This window comes from Sminthopsis crassicaudata, chromosome 1 (genome assembly GCF_048593235.1).
Source record: "Sminthopsis crassicaudata isolate SCR6 chromosome 1, ASM4859323v1, whole genome shotgun sequence".
Classification (NCBI taxonomy): Eukaryota; Metazoa; Chordata; class Mammalia; order Dasyuromorphia; family Dasyuridae; genus Sminthopsis; species Sminthopsis crassicaudata.
In genome coordinates, this window is record NC_133617.1 from 64,550,212 (window position 1) to 64,570,240 (window position 20,029).

Sequence of the window (20,029 nt, forward strand, 5' to 3'; positions counted from 1 at the left end):
GGGTAGGGGAGGAAAAGAGGAATATATTGGGAAATTATGGTGATGTAACAAAATATATTAACAAACATTTTTAGACTGTTTCTACAAGGGAAATAGATGAAAAAAGACCTTACCAAAAGTTGCTTGGGTAGCTGCTCAGTGATTTTTTGGAGGAGAGATTGTGTGGGCTTCTCAGCTGACAGAAGGATGAGGTGCACATTCCTATCTCCTCGGAGCAGAAGGCCTTTTGCTAGGATTCCAACTCGCATCACACCTTTCAGTATTCTTGATGAAGAATCTATTTTGCTGTTAAGGAGACAATCACAGGAGGGGATGTAAAAAAAATACTGAGATTCTGAAAAGCAACAGCAAGAAAAATTCAAAATGTTCTTCCTGATGCTAAGGCATAATATTAGCATTCAGTTAACAAAAGTTAACAAAAGCTATGTATTGTCCTCAGTTAATAAAAGTAGTGTATCGAGCATTGTTATTTCCTGACAATTGCCTCCCCAATTATACCCATGTGATCAAAAAAATCATGTTAGATGTGCTTTTACAGACTTGAAATTATTTTGCAAAACATGTTGTAAAAATGTAATAAGTACTTGTTAATTGAATGCTAATTGAAAAATTAAAATGGGGTCAGAAATAAGGAAAAGAAAACAGTTTGAAAATACCAAAAATAGCAGAAGACAATAAAGGCTGATAGGAAAGAGTAATGCAAGGCAGTATAGGATGATGGAAAGAGCTCTAGACTTGAAGTCAGAAGACCTCTGTCCAAGTTCCATTTCTGCCATTTACAGTTGTGTGACCATAAACATGTATCACATAACTTACATGTATTTCAGTTCCTTAACCTACAGGGATTAGGCTAAATTATATTTAAAGTTCATCAAGATGGTCTCTAAGGACTCTTTCAGCTTATATGTTACACATCAAATTTTTGTCCATCTCTACATACAAAAATATACATCTCTTCCTAAAAAGCTTATAATTCAACTCTTAGTTAATATAGTGCTCAGAAATAGTGGTTTAGTCTTGCTTCTGATTTGGCAGAGTTTTTATAATGGAAAGTTTTATTATTTAGCCATTCTGCAGTTTTAATGTATGGCACCAATTTGTTTGGAGATTCTAATTATCATTGGGATGGACACAGCAATTCATAAAATCCATGTGCTATAGCTGTGTTGGTGGAACAACCAACCATACTGTGGAAAGGATAGATTTTGAAACACTACATTAAAGAAATTTCTTTCTATAATAATCACTAATAATCAAAAGAAAGTATGGGTATCAAGTATGTGTAATAGTGGGAAAAACACTAGAGTGTTCACTAGTAGAGTGAAAAGCAGGAGATCTAGATCTTGTTCTTTCATCTATAACATGAGAGGAAAGAGGGGTGGAATAGATATTCTGATATTCTTCCTATATTCTAAATTCCCTTCCAGTTCAAATATCCCATGATCTCAAATTACCCTTTTTCACCACCCTCTTCATCTTGTTCTGATTTTTCTTCTGCCAGGATATCTGAGACCAGTTTGAGGGCTCGTTCTGAATGAGAAACCACTTTCTGGATGGCCTGTAGCTCTGCTTCAGTGGGATAAATAGTAGAGTGCTTGGACATGATATGCCGGTCATCAGATGTGTTAGGACGCCTTGAACCCTGCTGGAGGGAAGGACACACATTTAAACAAATAGAGATGATGAGAGGAAATAAGGAGAAAAAAAGGATAAAATAACCAAGTTCTCACAACTCTTCAAAACTACTGGACCAACAAAGCCACTGCAAACAGTGCTATAATACTCTTAATGTTACAAACAGCATTAAAAGAAAGTCAAAGGCAGCCTGGCCAAAACCAAATTGGAGTCATTTTAATAAGTTTGGTTTGGGATGCTTTAAAAAGAGAGAGGGAGACAGAAGCTGCCTGAATTAAAATCGATTAGAATTAACACATAAATTTATAGCTTACATAGAAAGTGGAAAAGAAGGGAAAAAATCCAAAATTTTGATGAACTAATTTTGTACCTTTGTCTTTCCAGACACTTCTAGTAGATTCCTGATGACTGCAGGAAGCACAGATCTGATTTCTAGTTGGTTCCCCATTGACAAAACTCTTACATTTCCCATCTAGAGATTTTAAAATCAAATGGATTGGCCTCTTTCCTTCAGCAAGGCTCACATGAGATGGCTCATATTTAAGATTCCCATTCAACATCAGGAGCCCAACCTGCATAGACAAATTAGTTCTAAGAAGATCTAGTAAAAATCATATTCTCAAGAATAAAGTTGGATGACTAAGATTTTCCAAGAAAGGTAATGATACTAAGAAGTCAACGGGATAATGTCATTAAATGAAAATATATAGCCATGTCAGAAACATAACATCCACTAAGTCAGATAAGCCACATCCTACTTATTACAAAAAAGACAACATGGAAGCCATCTCAGAAAAAAATAAAAGAACTTTATTTCTTAACTCTATCACAAAAGTCAGGCATCTTAATATACATCAAGACAAAATCATATAAATTGAAGATAATATAAAGACTTACCAAAAGTGAAGGAACAGGTACCCCTGGTCTGCCCATGAGGGGAGGTGGATTCCAATCAGTTACTATTCGGCGTTGATGCTCTTTCCAATACAGATGTTCTTTTCCTACTCGCCTCCAATATATTTCTTCTTCATAGAGGCTATAGAGAAAAAAGACACTATGAGACCAGAAACTGTCAACTAACTGTCTGAATCCCTAGACTTCATGAATCAGAAATAGATGATGTCAATACCACCCTAAGAACATGGAAACAAACCAGAGGCACCTCTATATCTGTTTCTGGATTTGAGCATGGTGGCTATCTTGTTATAATTCATTATTACTAGAACTCTCTTAAATGAGATCCTCCCCATCATCCTTCAGGAATAAGCTCAAAATCAACTCCTATACAAAAGCTTTGTCCAATCCTTTCAACCCCAGTCAGAAATTATCTTCTTTCCTCATAGGATTTTAAGGGAAACTTTTGAAAATCATAAAGTGATAAATAAATATTATTATTACTATTATTATCTTTCCTTTCTTGAGTCTTCTGTAGTAGTCTGGATATAACCTGTGCTTCTATCATATTCTATTCTGCATTATATTTATTGTATGGTTACAACCTATTTTTGTTGGATTTACAGCATTCCTCATGCAATATTGTAAGCTCTGTTTGGACATGAACATACAGATTGATTGGGAATGGTTAAATGGGTGTGTGTGAATGTGGAGAATATTACTGCATCATAAGAAATGATGAATAAGAAGAAAACAAGAAGAACAGGAAGATTTACATGATGCAAAATGAAGTAAGCAGAACCAGAAAATAACATACAAGACTACAATAATGTAAATTATTACAATGTAAATGTATTATAACAATTATACAACTGTATTGCAACAAATTAAAAGGATGACAACAACAAAATTGAAATCAAATGCTGCATAATAACCAAGTTTGGCCCCAAAGAAATAATTTGTTTTCTGTTTGGACAGACTATATTTTAATTAGATTTGTCCATCTCCCCAATTTCTACCATTTCCCCAGTGCCTATGACAAACAGCTAATAAACTGATGTTGAATCAAAAACTGAATGCATTCTATGATAAAGAAAAGGCAATGGTTTAGAAAACAGGAGACTTGGCTTTGAAACCAACTATGCCACTTACTATTTTGGGAACTTGTACAAAAACTACTTTTTTGATCCTTAGTTTCCTCATCTACAAAATGTAAATAAATATACTACCCACTTCACAAGGTTTCTCGGAGGCTCGTTTAAGATAATTAATTGCTGTAAAGTACTTTGTAACTGTAAAGTGATATGGCAATGTAAATAGATAACAACCATTGTTATTATTAGAGCAAAGATCATGGAACTGGAAGACACATTAAAACTCCTTCAGATCCAGATTTCTCCTTTTATAGATGAAGAAATCATTGAATTTACTAACTTGTCCACGGCCAAATGGCCAATAAGTAGAAATGAGACTCAAATTCATTGCTCCTGAAGCCATCTCAATATCATTTCTATTATTATGTTATCTGTCATTACTATTATTTGATTGATCAAAAGTTCATCAGGAATTAACAAAAGCACCTGGTAAGTGGAAAGAGTGATGAATGTGGGAGTCACAGGCCAGCTCTCTTACTATCTGTATAACCTTCAGCAAGGAGACTATTTCCTCATCTATAAAATTAAGAGGTTGGATTAGATGAGTCCTTTTAGCTCTAGATCCTTTGAAAGAAATGAGATCAATATTCCTAGAACTTAAATGAAATTCTCTTATAATTGAATCAACACTGATTTCATTATGCTAACTACACAAAATTATTTAAAATTTAGAAAATCTTCAACCATTCAAAATATTTGTCAAATAAGCAATCCAAACATAAAGAAAAAATGTTTCTTTTATAACCGCTTTCTAAATGAAGACACTGAAAATGATTAATATTCTTTCAGAGGGAAAAAACTGTCCATACTTTTGAAAATTTCTTCCCATTTTACCTCATTTCTTTATGACGACGCTGTTGTTCCTCTTGCCATCGCTTCAACATGTCTTTCTGTTTCTGTTTCTTTATTTTCTCTTCATGGTGTTTCCGAGCTCTGTTGCTGGGCTTAATCTCAACTGGGAGATCAGGATTCACTTTCTTCTGCAAAAGGATAAAAACAGTTTTTAAAAATTCGCATGGAAAAAATTAATAATCTACTTGTTTTCTTGATGAGAAAACTTAAATCTAATTCTGAAGAGAAAAAGAGAAAGGATTCAAACAGTATGAAGAAAGGTATTTGTTAAGTTCTTATGAAGTGCTAATGAGATAATGAGATATTAGGTTCTTACTAAAGTGCTAAGTCGGTACTTAACAATTCTCTAGTTCTGGCCTTTACTGGGAGTTTTACCCCTTTGAACTTCTAGGGAGGAGCTTTTCCACTGGAATCTGAATCGTGTCTGTCCCTGTTAGGGCACCAAATTGTGAAGGTCCGGGCTAGATCCTCTGAAGGGCTAAGAATAAGTCCTTGTCAGGATAAGCAAAAGTCTTTACCCCACGTTGTGGGCACCAATATGTAAAGTTCTTGAATTGTGAGGGTCTGGTCGTCTGCTCAATTATAATCCTTCTTTGGGAGGAGATCTGCTGTCTCAACTCAATATCTCGGCCAGATTCTTCTTCCTGTAGAGAGCCGCCAACTCTGACCTAGAATAGAGACTCCTCCTCTTCCAGAGTGCTGCCCTCTTTTATCCTCCCAGAGAATGGGCGTGGGATAATGCAAGGGCTTGTGGAAGATTACTTCTACCAATAAACTTGCTCCTTTTAACATTAAGCTCCTCCCCAGAAGTTCAAAGGGTTAAAACTCTCCTTAAAGGCCGGAACTAGAGATTGTTAAGTACCGACTTAGCACTTAGTAAGAACCTAATAGATATTGTCTAAAAATACCAATATACATGCTTTGAGAACTCACCAACAAACTTGATTTTTAAAGAAACGAAAAGAAGATGCAAGAAAGGCTAGCCAACAGAACAAATGAATTTAAAAGCATGACACAGTCCCCTAAAAACTTTATCAAGAATATTATAACTCAGAAAGAGGTTCAGAAGGAAAGAAAAGAGAATAAAAAGGTTTTATTTTTGTTTTTGTTTTGAAGGCATAATGGAGAAAAGAGGAGACTAAAGTAAGTAAGTAGACAGGGTGGATGAGATGATGGACTGGACATAAGCAAAACTAAATTCTAATTTTGCTCGTTTTCTATATCAAGGAAAATGATCTTTGGCCTAGAAAAAGCAGGTTAAAATGGCTAACAATGTGTGAAAACAGGGAGGTGACAGAATTGTTGTACTCTGCTCTTATTAGATGACAAGTATATTATTTAAAAGCTGAACCTTTTGGCTTTCAGAGTTCATTATTTAGTCTTCTTGGATTCCAATCTACCAAGCTTACTACAAATTATTTTCCACACACTACAATTAAGAAAAACTATTCTGTTTCATATAACATTCTATATCCCAATACCTGGTATGCATATCTTCTTAATCTCTTGCTACCTTAAGTATCTCATCATTCCTGCTATCAAAGTACTTTCCCTTAAGCATACAGCTGACTACATTACTCCAACGGCTTCCTATTGCTTCTAGGATAAAATATAAACTACTCAGTTTTTAAAACCTATACAACCTGACCCTATCTATCTTTTCAGCTTCATTAGATATTACTACCCCCACCCAATCTCCTCCATTTATACTCAGCATAAAATCAAACTCTCTCTTTCTTTACACATGTTATTCCATTTTCCATCTCCATGCCTTTATGCTGGCTGTTCCTCATGTCCAAAAGGCATTCCCTCCTTATCTCTGTTAAAAATTAATATCTTCCTTTAAGATATAGCTCAAGCATCATCTTCAGCATGAAGTCTTTCCTGGTGCTCCAACTGCTAGTGATCTCCTTCCCAAACAACTTTCACTATATCTAAGTAGTGTATGTGTGTGTACATGCCTGTTTGTGCATTTATTAACTTTATATTTGTTGTACATATATTTTTATATGTACTTTTTTCTCTCATTAGAATGTTGAGATGTTGGTTTTAGAACCTAATTTCTACCAGATTGCCTTTCAGTTTTGCCAGTAGTTTTTAAGTAATGAGTCACTACCTCGGTATTTGGAATCTTTGGATTTACTGAACACTGTACTACTAGATTTATTTGCTTCTGAATCCTAGGTATATTATCTGTCCTACTGATCAACTTTTCTATTTTTTTCCCTAAAACAGCACCAAATAGTTTTAATGTCTGATGTCTTAAAATAGTATTTAAGAGTGGACAGTTCTAAGCAATCTTCCTTTTTTCATTGTTTCCCATGAGATTCTTGACATAGTTTTAAGGAATATTATTCTTTTCCTAATCCATAAAAGTAACCTTTTGATAGTTTTATTGGAATACCATTGATTCAGGGAAAACAGTTTAAGTAATGTAATATTTTTTACTATATTGCCATGACCCAAACAAGAGCAATACATTTCTCTAATTTTTTTAAGTTTTTTTTTTTATCTCTGTAAAGAATGCTTAGTAACTGAATTATAAATTTTGTGTGTCATGTAACTTTTTAGTGATATTTTCTGTTTCTTAAATCCTTTAGTTATCTCAAGTTTTCTTTCCTCTTTTCTTCTCAGAATGGCATCATATATGATAAATAGTATTTCTTTTTAGAAAAGAAAAAAAATTGGGGCAGCTAGGTGGTGCAGTGGATAGAGCACCAGCCCTGAAGTCAGGAAGACCTGAGTTCAAATATGACCTCAGGCACTTAACATTTCTAGCTTGTAACCTTGGACAAGTCACTTAACCCCAATTGCCCAAGTATCTATTCAAAATAAAAAAGAAAAGAAAAAAATCAGGGTAACTAATTAATACACTGGAAAACTCCAAAAATAAGTGCAATGTATATTATCTATAGGTCTCCCACCTCCAAGCAAGGCTTTTTGGGGATGTATTCTCATCTCTCTTCACTGAATTTGGCATGATCTTTATAATTTTGTTACATTTACTTTTGATTTTTTGATGTATAGTTGTTTTTTCCATTTATATTGTTAGGTCACTGGATATGTTATTTTCTTAGCTCTACTTGGTTCAATATAAGTTCATATAGATCTTTCTTTGCTTCTCTGTATTCATCATACACATCATTTTATAGTACAATAACATTTTATTAAATTTGTGTACCACAATTTGTTTAGCCATTCCCCAGTGATATGTATCTACTTGGTGTCTAATTGTCTATTCCAAAAAGTATTGCTATAAATATTTTGATATATATTGAGACTTTCCTTTTATCAATAGCTTCTTTTGGGTATAAGTCCAGTAATGGAATTTCTGATTCAAAGGATACAGATTAGCATTTATTTACATAATTCTTAATTGCTTTCCAAAATTATTGTAACATTTCACAGCTCTACCAACAATATGTAACTGTGCCTATTCTTCTACAATTCCTCCAATCATACACACACACACATACAGAGTTTCAAATTTTGGATACCAAACTCTTATCATAAAAATATGATAAAAAGATTTTTTTCCGTTCAACTATTTTCTTTCTTCTAGATATACTAATGTTGTCTTGCAGAAGTTTTTCAGTTTCAAGTGACCAAAGGTATCTGTTTTATCATTTATAACTTGCCTCTATCTCTTGTTTGAATAGGAATACATTTCCTACCTATGGTTGTGATAGATATATGATCTTTTTCTGTCCTATTTTTTATATACTATAATATTTCATTTTAAAGTCATTTATCTTTTTAGAATATATAAAGTGTTGGGATGAGTCTAATTTCTACCAGATTCTTTTCCAGTGTTCTCAGCAATTTTTTATCAAATAGAGAGGTTTTCTCTAGGTAATTTATATTTTCTACTTAATCAAACACTAGATTATGGAGTGTTATTGTTTCTGTCTATTCTATTCCATTGACCAAATCAGATGACCTGATAAACTCAGCTTTATAATGTAATTTAAAATATGAAACTATTATTTCCCCATCATACTTATTTTTCATTATTTCTCTTGATATGTTAAATTATCAAGATGATATTTTATGGAACTTGTTAAATAATAACAAAACTCATTTGTAAAAACAAAGTATCTAATTGCTATAACATTAAAATTATAAATTAATGTTGGTATATTCTTATTTTTATTACATTTGCATGGCCTCAACATTAGCAGTGACTATTCCTCCAGTTCTTTAAATGGTTCTCTATTTCTTTAAGGAATATTTTGTAATTAAATCTATACAAGTCTTTTTTGTGAAATTTGGGAAACTGATCTCCAGATATTTTGCATTTTATGTAGTTATTTGGATTGAGATTTATCTATTACTTCTTGTATATTCTTAATTTGCAGAAATGCTAGTGAATTTGAGAATTTGCGTTGTAGGCTGAAACTTTGTTGAATTTCTTGTCAGTGTATATGCTGATTAATTATATGGTCAGCAGAGATCATTTTATCACTTCTTTATGTATCTTTATTCCTTTAATTTATTTCTCTTGTTTTATAGCTATTGCTAGTATTTCCAGAGCTATATCAAATAATTCTGGGGAGAGTGAGCATCCTTGTTTTGTCCCCAGGACTATTGAAAAAGATTCTACTATATCCCAGTTACAAATGATACTTGGTTTTTGTCTTAAATAGACGTTTTTTAATTATGTCAAAAAAGATCCCTCTCTATGCTATACATTGTGAATATCTTTGGTTGGCATGTTTTATGATTTATTCACATTTATTAACAATATTTATATTATTATGTAGGAAATATAGCATATATTTATATATTAAAATTATACATAAAACAATATATAAATAAATATTATTTGCTTATATTTATTCAGAAGATTTTAAGCAATTATTTTTGTGATTTATTATCACAAATTTTATTATTTATTATCAAATAAATATTACATGATCTTAAAACATGCACAAAAGATTTCCTGTGGAAGGAAAGTGTCTAAGATTATATTTTGCTTTATCAAAAGTCTGCTTATAACTAAAAATATATTTTTTTAATTTGTTCATAAGGAATACTGGTCTTTCATTGTTTTCTTTTTTCCTAATTCAGGTATCAAGATCAAGTTTGTATAATAGAAGAAATTTAGTAGGATTTCTTCTTCTCTGCCCAGATGATGCAATGAATAGAACAAGACCCCTGGGGTTGGGAAATCTTGAGTATAAATTCAGCATCAGACACTTATTATGCGATCTTGGGCAAATCATTTAACACCTGTTTGTTTCAGTTTTCTCATCTATAAAATGGAGGTAAAAATATTAGGGTTGGTGGAGAAAGGGCAATGACAAAGCAGTGAAGCCCAGAATAAAACTAGAAGCTGGGATTTGAGGAGAGAAACTTACATTGTTAAACTGATTCTTAGGTTGCTACATATTTGCTAAAATATAAGAGACTATTATACTTATCCCCATAAATTGCTTTTAAACTCTTAATCCTCATCTTTCATTTCCAGTCTCCCTTGAAGTCAGGAAAACCTGGGTTCTAGACCTGCCTCTGATATATAGACACTTAACCTCTCTCAGTGACCCAGGCAACCATCTAAGACTATATGTTGCAAAGCACATGCCAATCTGCAATGCTGAAGGGCACTTCTTCCCTGGAGCTTCCCTATATAAATGAAATTATAAAACTGGTCACCCTTCTGTCCCTCACCCCTCAAAAAATGGTAAATCATGGTAACATTCAAAGATGCCTTTACTTTTCGTTTTTATAAAAGTACAATCACAAGGAAATCTCTCTCATAGTTATTGCTGGAAAAATTCTTGCCAGAGTCCTCCTCAATAGGCTAATCCTTCACTTGGAAGATAGTCATCTATCTGAGAGTCAGGGCTGAAGAATGGACGATATGGTGTTTGCTGCCCAACAATTCCAGGAGAAATGCCAGGAGCAAATCAAAGTAGAAGTCTGTAGACAATGTTTGTCAATCTGACCTACAGTCATGAAAGCTTGAGGGAAATCATGGCAAAATCTGATTGTATGAAGTAGTTCATTGGTATTGTCCATCAGTTTCATGACAGCATACTTACCTGGGCTCTAGATAATAGAAAATGCTCTTGAGCTTTCCTAGTCACCAATGGAGTGAAACAAGGCTGTGTGCTTGCTCCCATACTTCTTAGCATAATGTTTTCAGCCATATTGTCAAGACGCTTTCAATGAGGATGAACACAGCATCAAGGTCAGTTACCATACTGATAGGAAATTCCACTTGAAAAAGCTACAAGCCAAGACTAAAAGTGGAGGGATATTGGTGCATGATTGCAGATGATTGTGCACTCAATGGAGTCTCTGAAGCTGAGATGCAACAAAGTATGGATTCATTTTTTGCTGCTTGCACTACTTCTGTCCTAACAATCAACACCAAGAAAACACAGATGCTCTAGCAGTCAGCACCACACCATCCATATGTGAAATCACTGGTTACAGCAGATAGAGCAATTCTGAATGGTGTGGATAAGTTCACTTACCTTGGCACTTTATTTTTCAGGGATGCACACACTGATAATGAGGTTGACACAGGCCTTGCCAGAGCTGGCTCAGTACTTTGGAGGCTCCAAAGGAAAGTGTCAGAAAAGAAAGTATGGCTACCAAACTGAAGGTCTACAAAGCCATTGTGCTGACTTTATTGTTGTATGCCTATGAAACCTAAACCTAATCCTAAAACCTCCCAGTGCCAGGCCAGGAAACTGAATCACTTCCACTTGAATTATCTTACAAAAATTCTGATGATCACTAAGTAGGATAAGATATCAGATGCTGAGTTCCTTTCTTGAACTAAATTGCCAAGCATTCCCATTCTGCTGCAGAGAATGCAACTCTGTTGGGCTGGTCACATTGTTCAAATGCCAAACTTATGCTTGCCAAAAAGAATGTTTTATGGAGAACTCACACAGGACCAACACTCACAATGTAGTCAGCAAAAGTGAAACAAGGATACTCTCGAGATCTTTCTTAAGAACTTTAGAACTCATCGTATGACATTGGAGACACTGGAACAGGACTACCCAGCATGGTGTGTCCTCATCAGAAAAAGTGCTGTGCTTTATGAGCAAAGCAGAATTGAATTAGCTCAGAAGAAATGAGAGATGCACAAAGTCAGAGAAGCTACCCCAATATTCATAGGGACTATTTGTGTCCAACCTATGGCAGAGCATTCCAAGCTCATATTAGTCTGATCAGCCACAGTAGGACATACTGTAACTTGACTCTAACATAATGATGTCATTTTGGTTTTTATCAAAAACAAAGGACAACAACCAAACAATCATCATTTTTAATTTGACTTAAAAGCTCTTGATTTTGGCTATGACATTCCTGAGAATTTTCATTTTAAGGTTTCTTTCATGAAGTGATTAGTAGATTTTATTTTTATTTTTACTTTGTCCTCTTTTTAAAAAATATATCTGGTAATTTTTCTTTCATGACTTTTTGAAATATGATATCCAGGTTCTTTTTCTAGTCAGGGCTTTTAGGAAGTCCAATTATTTTTTTTTCTCTTTTCTTTTCTTTTTTGTCCTATGATTCTTAAGCTAACTCTCCTTAATTTATTTTCCAGATTAGTTTTTTTTTAAATAAAGTACCTTACATTTCCTCCAATTTTTCATTTTCTGACTTTCTTTTAATATTTTTTTCTCATGGAATATTTAGCTTCTGTTTTGTCCATTCTAATTTTCAGGGAATTCATTACTTGAGAAATGAACCTTTTGTGCTAAGCCACTAATTCTATTTTAAAGTCTCTCTTAAATAGCTTTCCTTTTCCCCCACTTTTTTTCCTTTATTGTTCTCATTTCATTTATGTGAAAATTTAAATTATTTTTTAAAGCTCTTGCATAATTTCTTCTAGGAATTGTAATTGATTCTGTAGCCAAGTTGTGGTTTTTGTAGAGGCTCTTCATATAGAAATTTTGGAAATATTCTTTTCTTCTGGGTTTATACCTGACATAACAGTACATTTTGGGGTGTCATTTTGTGGATTAGCCCACTGTAAGGTTTATCCACTACAAAAGCAATCTTTCTATCCCTTAGAAGACCAAAATCATAACTAGATCTACATTCCTCTCCTCAGTGACCAGGACTAACCAACCACCACAGCGGACTCAGGTATGAGTCAGACCTCTTCTTCCCTACCACATCCAGAATGAAGACAGAGAACTATTTCAATGCTTTTGCACAGGGCATTTCTCCTGTCTGGAATGTTCTTCCTCATCACTTTGTCTTCCTAGAATTTCTAATTTCTTTTAATGTGCCACCTCCTACATGAAGTCTTTTTTTAATTATCTCTGGATATTTAACCCTATCTCCCTCCTGAAATTATTTTATGTTATTCTATATATAATCTACATTTACTAATACACATAAACGGTCCATTATCCCAGTAGAAATGGAAGCTGCTTGAGAGTGGTATTGCTTTGTTTTTATCTTCTGTCTCTAGCTTCAAGCACAGGACAGCCTTGCATGTAGTAGGTATTTACTATACACTTGTTGAACTGAATTTCCTTCTTAGAACAGAATGGGAGAAGATTTTTTTAAGGACCACATTTTTAGTAAGCCATTCAAATTACAAAAAGCTTTAGCACTAAAATATTTGTAATAGCTCTTTTTGTAATGACAAGGAACTGGAAATTGAGAGGATGCTCATCAGTTGGGGAATATCTGAATAAAATAAGTTATGGTTATATGAAGGTAATGGAATATTATTGTTCCATAAGAAATGATTATCAGAAAAGGCTAGAAAGACCTACATGAACTGATGCTGAGTGAAGTGAGTAAAACCAAGAGAACACTGTAATCAGTAGAAGAACCAGTAACAACAAGATTATGTGATGATCAACTATAATGGATTTGACTCTTCTGTAGTGATTCAAAGCAATTCCAAAAGACTGGGGATGGAAATATCAGTCTCATCCAGAAAGAGAACTATGGAGACTGAAAATATATTGAAGCATAGTATTTTTCACCTTTTTGGTTGTTTGTTTGTTTACATCTCATGTTTTTTTTTTCCCTTTTGGTCTGATTTTTCTTGTATAACATGACAAATATGGAAATATATTTTTAAAGGTTGCATATATTTGAGATATATCAGATTGCTTGCTATCTTGAGGAGGGAAAAGACAAAGAAGGAAAGGAGAAAAAATTAGAACCCAAAGTTTTACAAAAATGAATGTTGAAAACTATCTTTACATGTATTTGGAAAAATAAAATACTATTTAAAAATAATTAAAAAAACAAAACAAAACAAAAAAGCTTTAGCACTAATAGACTAAATAAACCAAGGCATTTTCACTCTCTCAATTTATTGAAATGGTCACCTGTTAGGTTCTTACTAAGTGCTAATGAGATAATGAGATATTAGGTTCTTACTAAGTGCTAAGTTGGTACTTGACAATTCTTTAGTTCCAGCCATGACTGGAGTTTTACTTGTGAATTTCTGGGGAAGAGCTTGCATGCAATAAGAGGAGCAAGTTCATTGGTTGAAATAATTTTTCCCAGAAGCCCTTGCATTATCCCACGCCCATTCTCTGGGAGGATAAAAGAGGGTGACACTTGAGAGATGGAGAGTCTTCTCTGGACCAGAGTTGGCGGTAATTGTCTGGAGACAACGGTGTTCGAGAGATTTGAGTTGACACAGCAGATCTCCTCCCAAAGAGTGATCAGCAGCTTCTGGAGACAACAGCACGTTACAAATTGGCGTCCACAACGTGGGGCAAGGACTTTTGCTTATCCTGACAAGGACTTATTCTGAGCCTTTCAGAGGAGCTAGGCCGGACCATCGCAATTGTCACCTTCATCTAACAGCATTTATTCTGAGGGAGTACAACTGTTAAAGAATAGCTAATATCGAACCTTGTACTGTAGTCGGTGCCGACGTCCCTTCAGGTGCATATCCTTGGCATTAGGATCATTGAAACTGCATTCACACAGCTTGCAGTGAAAGCGAATCATTTTTCCTTCATCATTGTGCACCTGAGACATCAAAGTTTAATAATTACATTTAGCTTGAAAAATAATAAGAATTCCTAAACTACTTAAATTTCAGATACTGTGCCTTTTTTTTAACAAAAAAAAAAAAGAAAAAAAAAAGCTAACGATTACATTTACTATATCATTTCTAGAGCCTTATTCACTGTTTGTTCGTTTTTTAATGGCATCACAATACTCCTGGAAGGTCCAAAATGGTGGTTATTTCATGTGTGACCAAGATTAGTAGCAAACTTTTAAAATTGGCACTTATTTTACCTATTTCAAAAGAGTTTGTCTAGTCTTTTATGTTGTAATAATGATCTCTTTTGCATCTGATTCCTTTACCTGACCATAAGCTCCATGATAGAAATGGCCATGTTTCTTCTAAATTTTCTCTCGTCCTACTGATTAGCATAATGTTTTACTACATATAATCCCATAAAGGAAAAATTTAAATCTGTCAACTAAGTATTGACTTAGCTCTGCTGCTATTTGTTAAACCAGCTTTTTGTTTTTGACAGCATAGAGAACACTCAGTGAAAAATTCCCTCTACTACTGCATAATGGCTTCTGCTTGGCAAAGTATTGTCTTGGACAGTTGCCTTGGGGCACTGAGAAGTTAAATGATTAGTCCAGGGTCATAATGTCAGTATGTGACAGAGGAGACTTGAACCCAGATCCTCTTGACTCTAAAGTCACCATAGAATGCTGTTCATCTACCAATTCAACAGACACTCTAAAAATAACTATAGATTAAATATTGAATAAAAATTGGGGCTTTCCTTCTCATTTAGTATCTGATCTAGAACTTTAACAGTTTTCAGCAATATAACTATCACCAAAAGGACTTCTCACATTCTGTTCATATGGAATATAGGCAAAGTAAAGAAAGGCAATGTGACATGATGGCAAAATTTCTTAATTTGGAATCTGAAGAGTCACAGTCTATTGATGGGCCTTTCTCTGGACCCATGCCAATCACATTTTCATTCCCCACCAAAACTGGACACATCTTCTCCCTTTTTGTTCTGGGCCTAACAATAATACATAATATAAATTTTGGCCCTTCACTCAGTACTATGTCATGATGTTCTTTGATTTTTCAAGTGTGGAAACAAGATATTATTGTTAGGATTTCAGACTTTTCAGGGAAAGGGACTATCTTATAGCTTCTTAATTTTGTAGAACATAGTAGGTACCAATGCAATAAAACCATAGCTAGATAGATAGATTCAATAAAAAACACCAAAATTAAAATTAAAACAAGTAGAATTTTAAAAATCCAAAGGCCTTTACAATTATTGTCAACATTTAAAACAATATTTCTCTAGTTCACATATATACTTAGTAGTTAGTGTGGTGATATAATGGTTCTCTAGTTCACACATACATAGTATGCTGTAATGATGTAATTGTACTAAGGCATATAAGGACTGAGAAGGACTGGAAATGAGACATTCCATCTTTGACCAGCCTTGCGGTGGCTGTCCTGCCTTCTGCATTCCTGCACTAAAATCAAGGCTGGTCCTAAAGACTTCCAGAAAGCTAGCCCAGCCATTACACACTTTCCTCCCAGGGTTGTTATAAGGATTAAGTGGGATTATACTTGGAAAACGCTTTTTAAACCTTAAATACATAAATGCTAATTAATATATAAACATATTATTATTATTATTAGACAAAAAGGTCTGTCCAAGCTTACAATTTTACATATTATCAGTGGAAAACTTTACTTGGCATGTTCAAACTATTAATAGTTTCATATGAAGGTTCAGAAATTACATGTTTTACATAAAAATAATACTGAACTGAAGTAATGTAGTAAAGCAGAAATTAGTCCTACCCTAGGCATCAGAAGACCTGTGTTCTAGTCTTGGCTCTGCCACTAATTGTAACATGTAACACTAAGCCAAAAAAAATTAGAAGAAATAAGAAAACTTGATTAAAATCCTAGCTTTCTATTTGATCATGGGTTAGTAACTTCAGCTCTCTAGGAATAAGTTATTTTAGTATAAAATGAAGGGATAAGATTTTGGAATCCCAGTTTAGCTAACTGTAAAAGGAGAGGGAAAGATTCAATGATCTAAGATATCCTTTCTAGCTCTAATATCCTATGAATGCTCTCTCCATTGTTTTATCTTGAAAATAGAGGTGAAAGAAGTAAAGTTACCCTGCAGAAAAACACTCAGCGACCTTCCCTTCTCATTGCATGGTCTCCCTGCTGTCAATTTCCAATATTCCAGCTCCATTTTCTAAGATTTTAAAAATTTCTTCTAAGGGATATTCTATGCTTTTAAAATAAAGTTGTGTTAGTAAAATTAATGATAGGTTAATTTTAAAACTTCTCATGAAAACAAGTCTTCCTAGTTTAAAAAAATCTATTTTTATTTCTTGGTTATGATCATTGAAAGTCTCATGGTATATGGTTGATATTGTATTGATTCAAATAATAACACTATTTAATAATACCTCTTCCACATAGTCATGTCCTACTGGCTGCACATCAAACAAGCCTACAGAAGCATCCCCAGAATTCTCATGTGTGGACCGTTCACTAGGTAGCTCTGATTTTGACTGGACCATTATTCCCTCTTCAAGTCTGTTGCCAGCTGCTTGTGGCTTATTTGTTCCTGAATGAGAAAAACTGAATTACTTATAACCTCCTCCAAGTCTAAAACTAAAAAATCATCTTTTTTTTTTCTTTTTTCCCCCCTGAGGCTGGGGTTAAGTGACTTGCCCAGGGCCACACAGCTAGGAAGTGTCTGAGACCAGATTTGAACTCTGGTCTTTCTGAATTCAAGGCTGGTGCTCTATCTACTACACCACCTAGCTGCCCCACTAAAAATCATCTTTATCCCATCATCAGGGACTATGTTACAAATCCATTATAGCATTAATTCTCCTTCTAACATTATCAAACAACAACTCCCAGATGGGCAATCCTACAACTTTTCTAGCTTTCTAAGCTAAGATTCTGAATATGCCCAAAGAAATGCCAAGCCCATAGTTATTTTAAGCAATCAATTCTCACAAAAAGAGGTATAATAAGTTATCATAAATCAGTAACTCAAAAGCTATCAATTACTCACCAATGAAGTTCTTTAATAATTACTGTTTTTACCCAATAACTGAAGAATATAGGATTTTGCTTTAGGAAATATACACATAAAGAGTATGATATTATTAAAATCACTTAAAGCTTTTATAGTTATCCCTTCCATATCACAACCTTCCTCATAACAATTTCAACATATCACAAGTCAGCTTAAGAAATTAACTGGGAAATTTGGGAGAGTTTTATGGAAACCACAAATGACACATATGCCAGAAGATGACACAGAAAAAGTTTATGAAGTCAGAAATGCATAAAGTATATGTATAGTATTGTCTAATATCAATATATTCTTCTTTTAATACCATAATAATTTAAACTCCTTCTGTGGTACAAAAGGAGGGCCAAAAATTTTTACAAAGATTTTCTAGATCCCAGAGGTGTTACATCCCTAACCCCTGCAATGTGGAAGGGATAACTGTACTACATGTTTGCTCAATAAATATTTGTTAATACAGATAATAGAGGAAAAAGACTTTTTGGCATGTTTCTTTCTTCTGGATCTATAGTTATTCTTTCTATATGTTTCCTAGGCCTGAGAGAAAGGGCATATAGATAGCCAGGGCAAGAAATGTATAACTATAGAAATGCCTTAGCGCACCACTTCCCCTACAACATCTCAGAAGCCAAAATGGTTCATTCTAAAACAGTATCAGAAGGAAGTTTTTCTCAGTAATAGGGATGCTGAACATACAGCTAGAATGGTAACCATTTTTCTAGGACCCATGAGATAGAGGCACTGCATCCTTCCTAAGATTAAAGGGGAGAAATGAATCTGTTGTCTATTTCTTCCAAGAACTCCTTGAAGCAGACTATTAGAATCACTTAGTTCCTGGTAGGGGAAATACCAATGTTCTTTAAGTCAGTAGCAAAGGAGGAAAAATAACTCAGTTCCTCACATTCTTATTTCAAACTCTTCCCAGGAGATTTTATTTTATTTCTTAGAATGTTTATAAACAAAAATATCAACTAAAATTAACTTCTCATTAAGTCAGTGAAACCATGAAAACAAAAGTTATCTGAATTGAATTAAAAATTAAAAACTGCTTCTGAAATCTATATAATATTCCTGAGTCTGAAAGTGTAGGAGACCTGCAAGCATCCCTTCAATAGGCATTTCAAAAAAAGAAGTAGGTAATAATGCAGAGAAATGAAGCATTGTTTCAATAACAATTAACTGACTTTAAAATGAAGTTTAAAGAGACATACCCACATATGTTATCTTTGAGGTAAATGGTTTCTTGGTCAGTACTGGCCTTCTTGGGTAGCTTGTGCTGTTGGTGATGGCTACATTTGCTGCTTTAGCTGGTGTGACAGAAGTTGTGGCAGTAGTAGTGATATGGGGAGCCAGATTATTCACTATGTTGGTAGGAACAGAGTTCACTAATGCTGGCTCTGCGGAAGGGATGGGTTTCCCCAACTTTGTATGTAATTTAATAACCTGAAATACACCATATAACAACTGTCAAGGAGAACATGTTCAAGACCACTACGCACAGCTACTCCTAATAAATACCTAGGAAGGAAAATATTTCTAAAAGAATATACTTAAGAAGCAATTCAAGCTACAGCTTTAGTTATTTTCCTGCTAAATCATAAGCTTCATGAGTGAAGGGGGCATGTCCTAATAATTTTAATTGATATTTACAGTATCTTAATTTTGAAAAGTGTTTTTTATATTTTATCTCATCATTTAATACCATAAAGTGCTTTTCACTTAATAGGTGCTCACTTAACTGAAGTTGAGTGAATGGCAGGATGATTACCATAATTTACCTTTTTTTAGGGGGGGGAACGGATCTGTAATTTCATTTATATAGGGAACTTCAGGGAGGCAATGCCCGTCAGCAATGCAGACTGGCAACATACAGTTTTAGAGAGTTGCCTGAGATACTGAGAGGTTAAGTGATTTGCCCAGAGTCACACATCCAGTATATGTCAGAGGCAGGTCTTGAACCCAGATCTTCCTGACTTCAAGAGAGACTGGAAAATGAAAGATGAGGACCAACAGTTTAAAAGCAAACTATGGGGCTAAGTAAAGATACAACAGTATGTTATATATTAGCAAAACCTGTGGCAATTTAAAAGACAGTCATGTTTCCAATTGTCCTTTCGGAAAAGTAGGGGAAATCTTCCCTGGCCCTGAAAATTAATGAGAATGCTATAATTCACTTCTGTCCCACAGATATAAATTAATAATCCAGAGGTTAAATTTAGTCACTGATATTGTGCTTGACACAGCTAGGATATATATATATATATATATATATATATATATATATATATATATATATATATATATATATATATATATATACACACACACACATACTTCCCTACCCACCCACACTTAAGAATATGTCTCTCTCTGTGAATGTATATTTGGAGGGCATCAAAAATGTACACA

The 20,029-nt window shown here is 34.1% G+C and overlaps 1 protein-coding gene across 6 annotated transcripts in view; it reads right to left on the reverse strand.

Moving 5' to 3' along the window:
* Positions 1 to 20,029, reverse strand: part of ZFR2 (zinc finger RNA binding protein 2) — a 124,158-nt gene that overhangs the window by 55,975 nt on the left and 48,154 nt on the right. For 5 of the 6 annotated variants that reach the window (XM_074307789.1, XM_074307771.1, XM_074307804.1 and 2 more), the window contains 7 exons: positions 18,832 to 19,063; positions 16,980 to 17,140; positions 14,394 to 14,513; positions 4,518 to 4,663; positions 2,533 to 2,671; positions 1,455 to 1,645; positions 114 to 285 (listed from right to left, as the gene is read on the reverse strand). In XM_074307789.1, coding sequence (XP_074163890.1) covers positions 114 to 285; positions 1,455 to 1,645; positions 2,533 to 2,671; positions 4,518 to 4,663; positions 14,394 to 14,513; positions 16,980 to 17,140; positions 18,832 to 19,063 — 1,161 coding nt within the window. The remainder of the gene's footprint in view (positions 1 to 113; positions 286 to 1,454; positions 1,646 to 2,532; positions 2,672 to 4,517; positions 4,664 to 14,393; positions 14,514 to 16,979; positions 17,141 to 18,831; positions 19,064 to 20,029) is intronic. The other variant, XM_074307778.1, reaches the window with a different exon arrangement.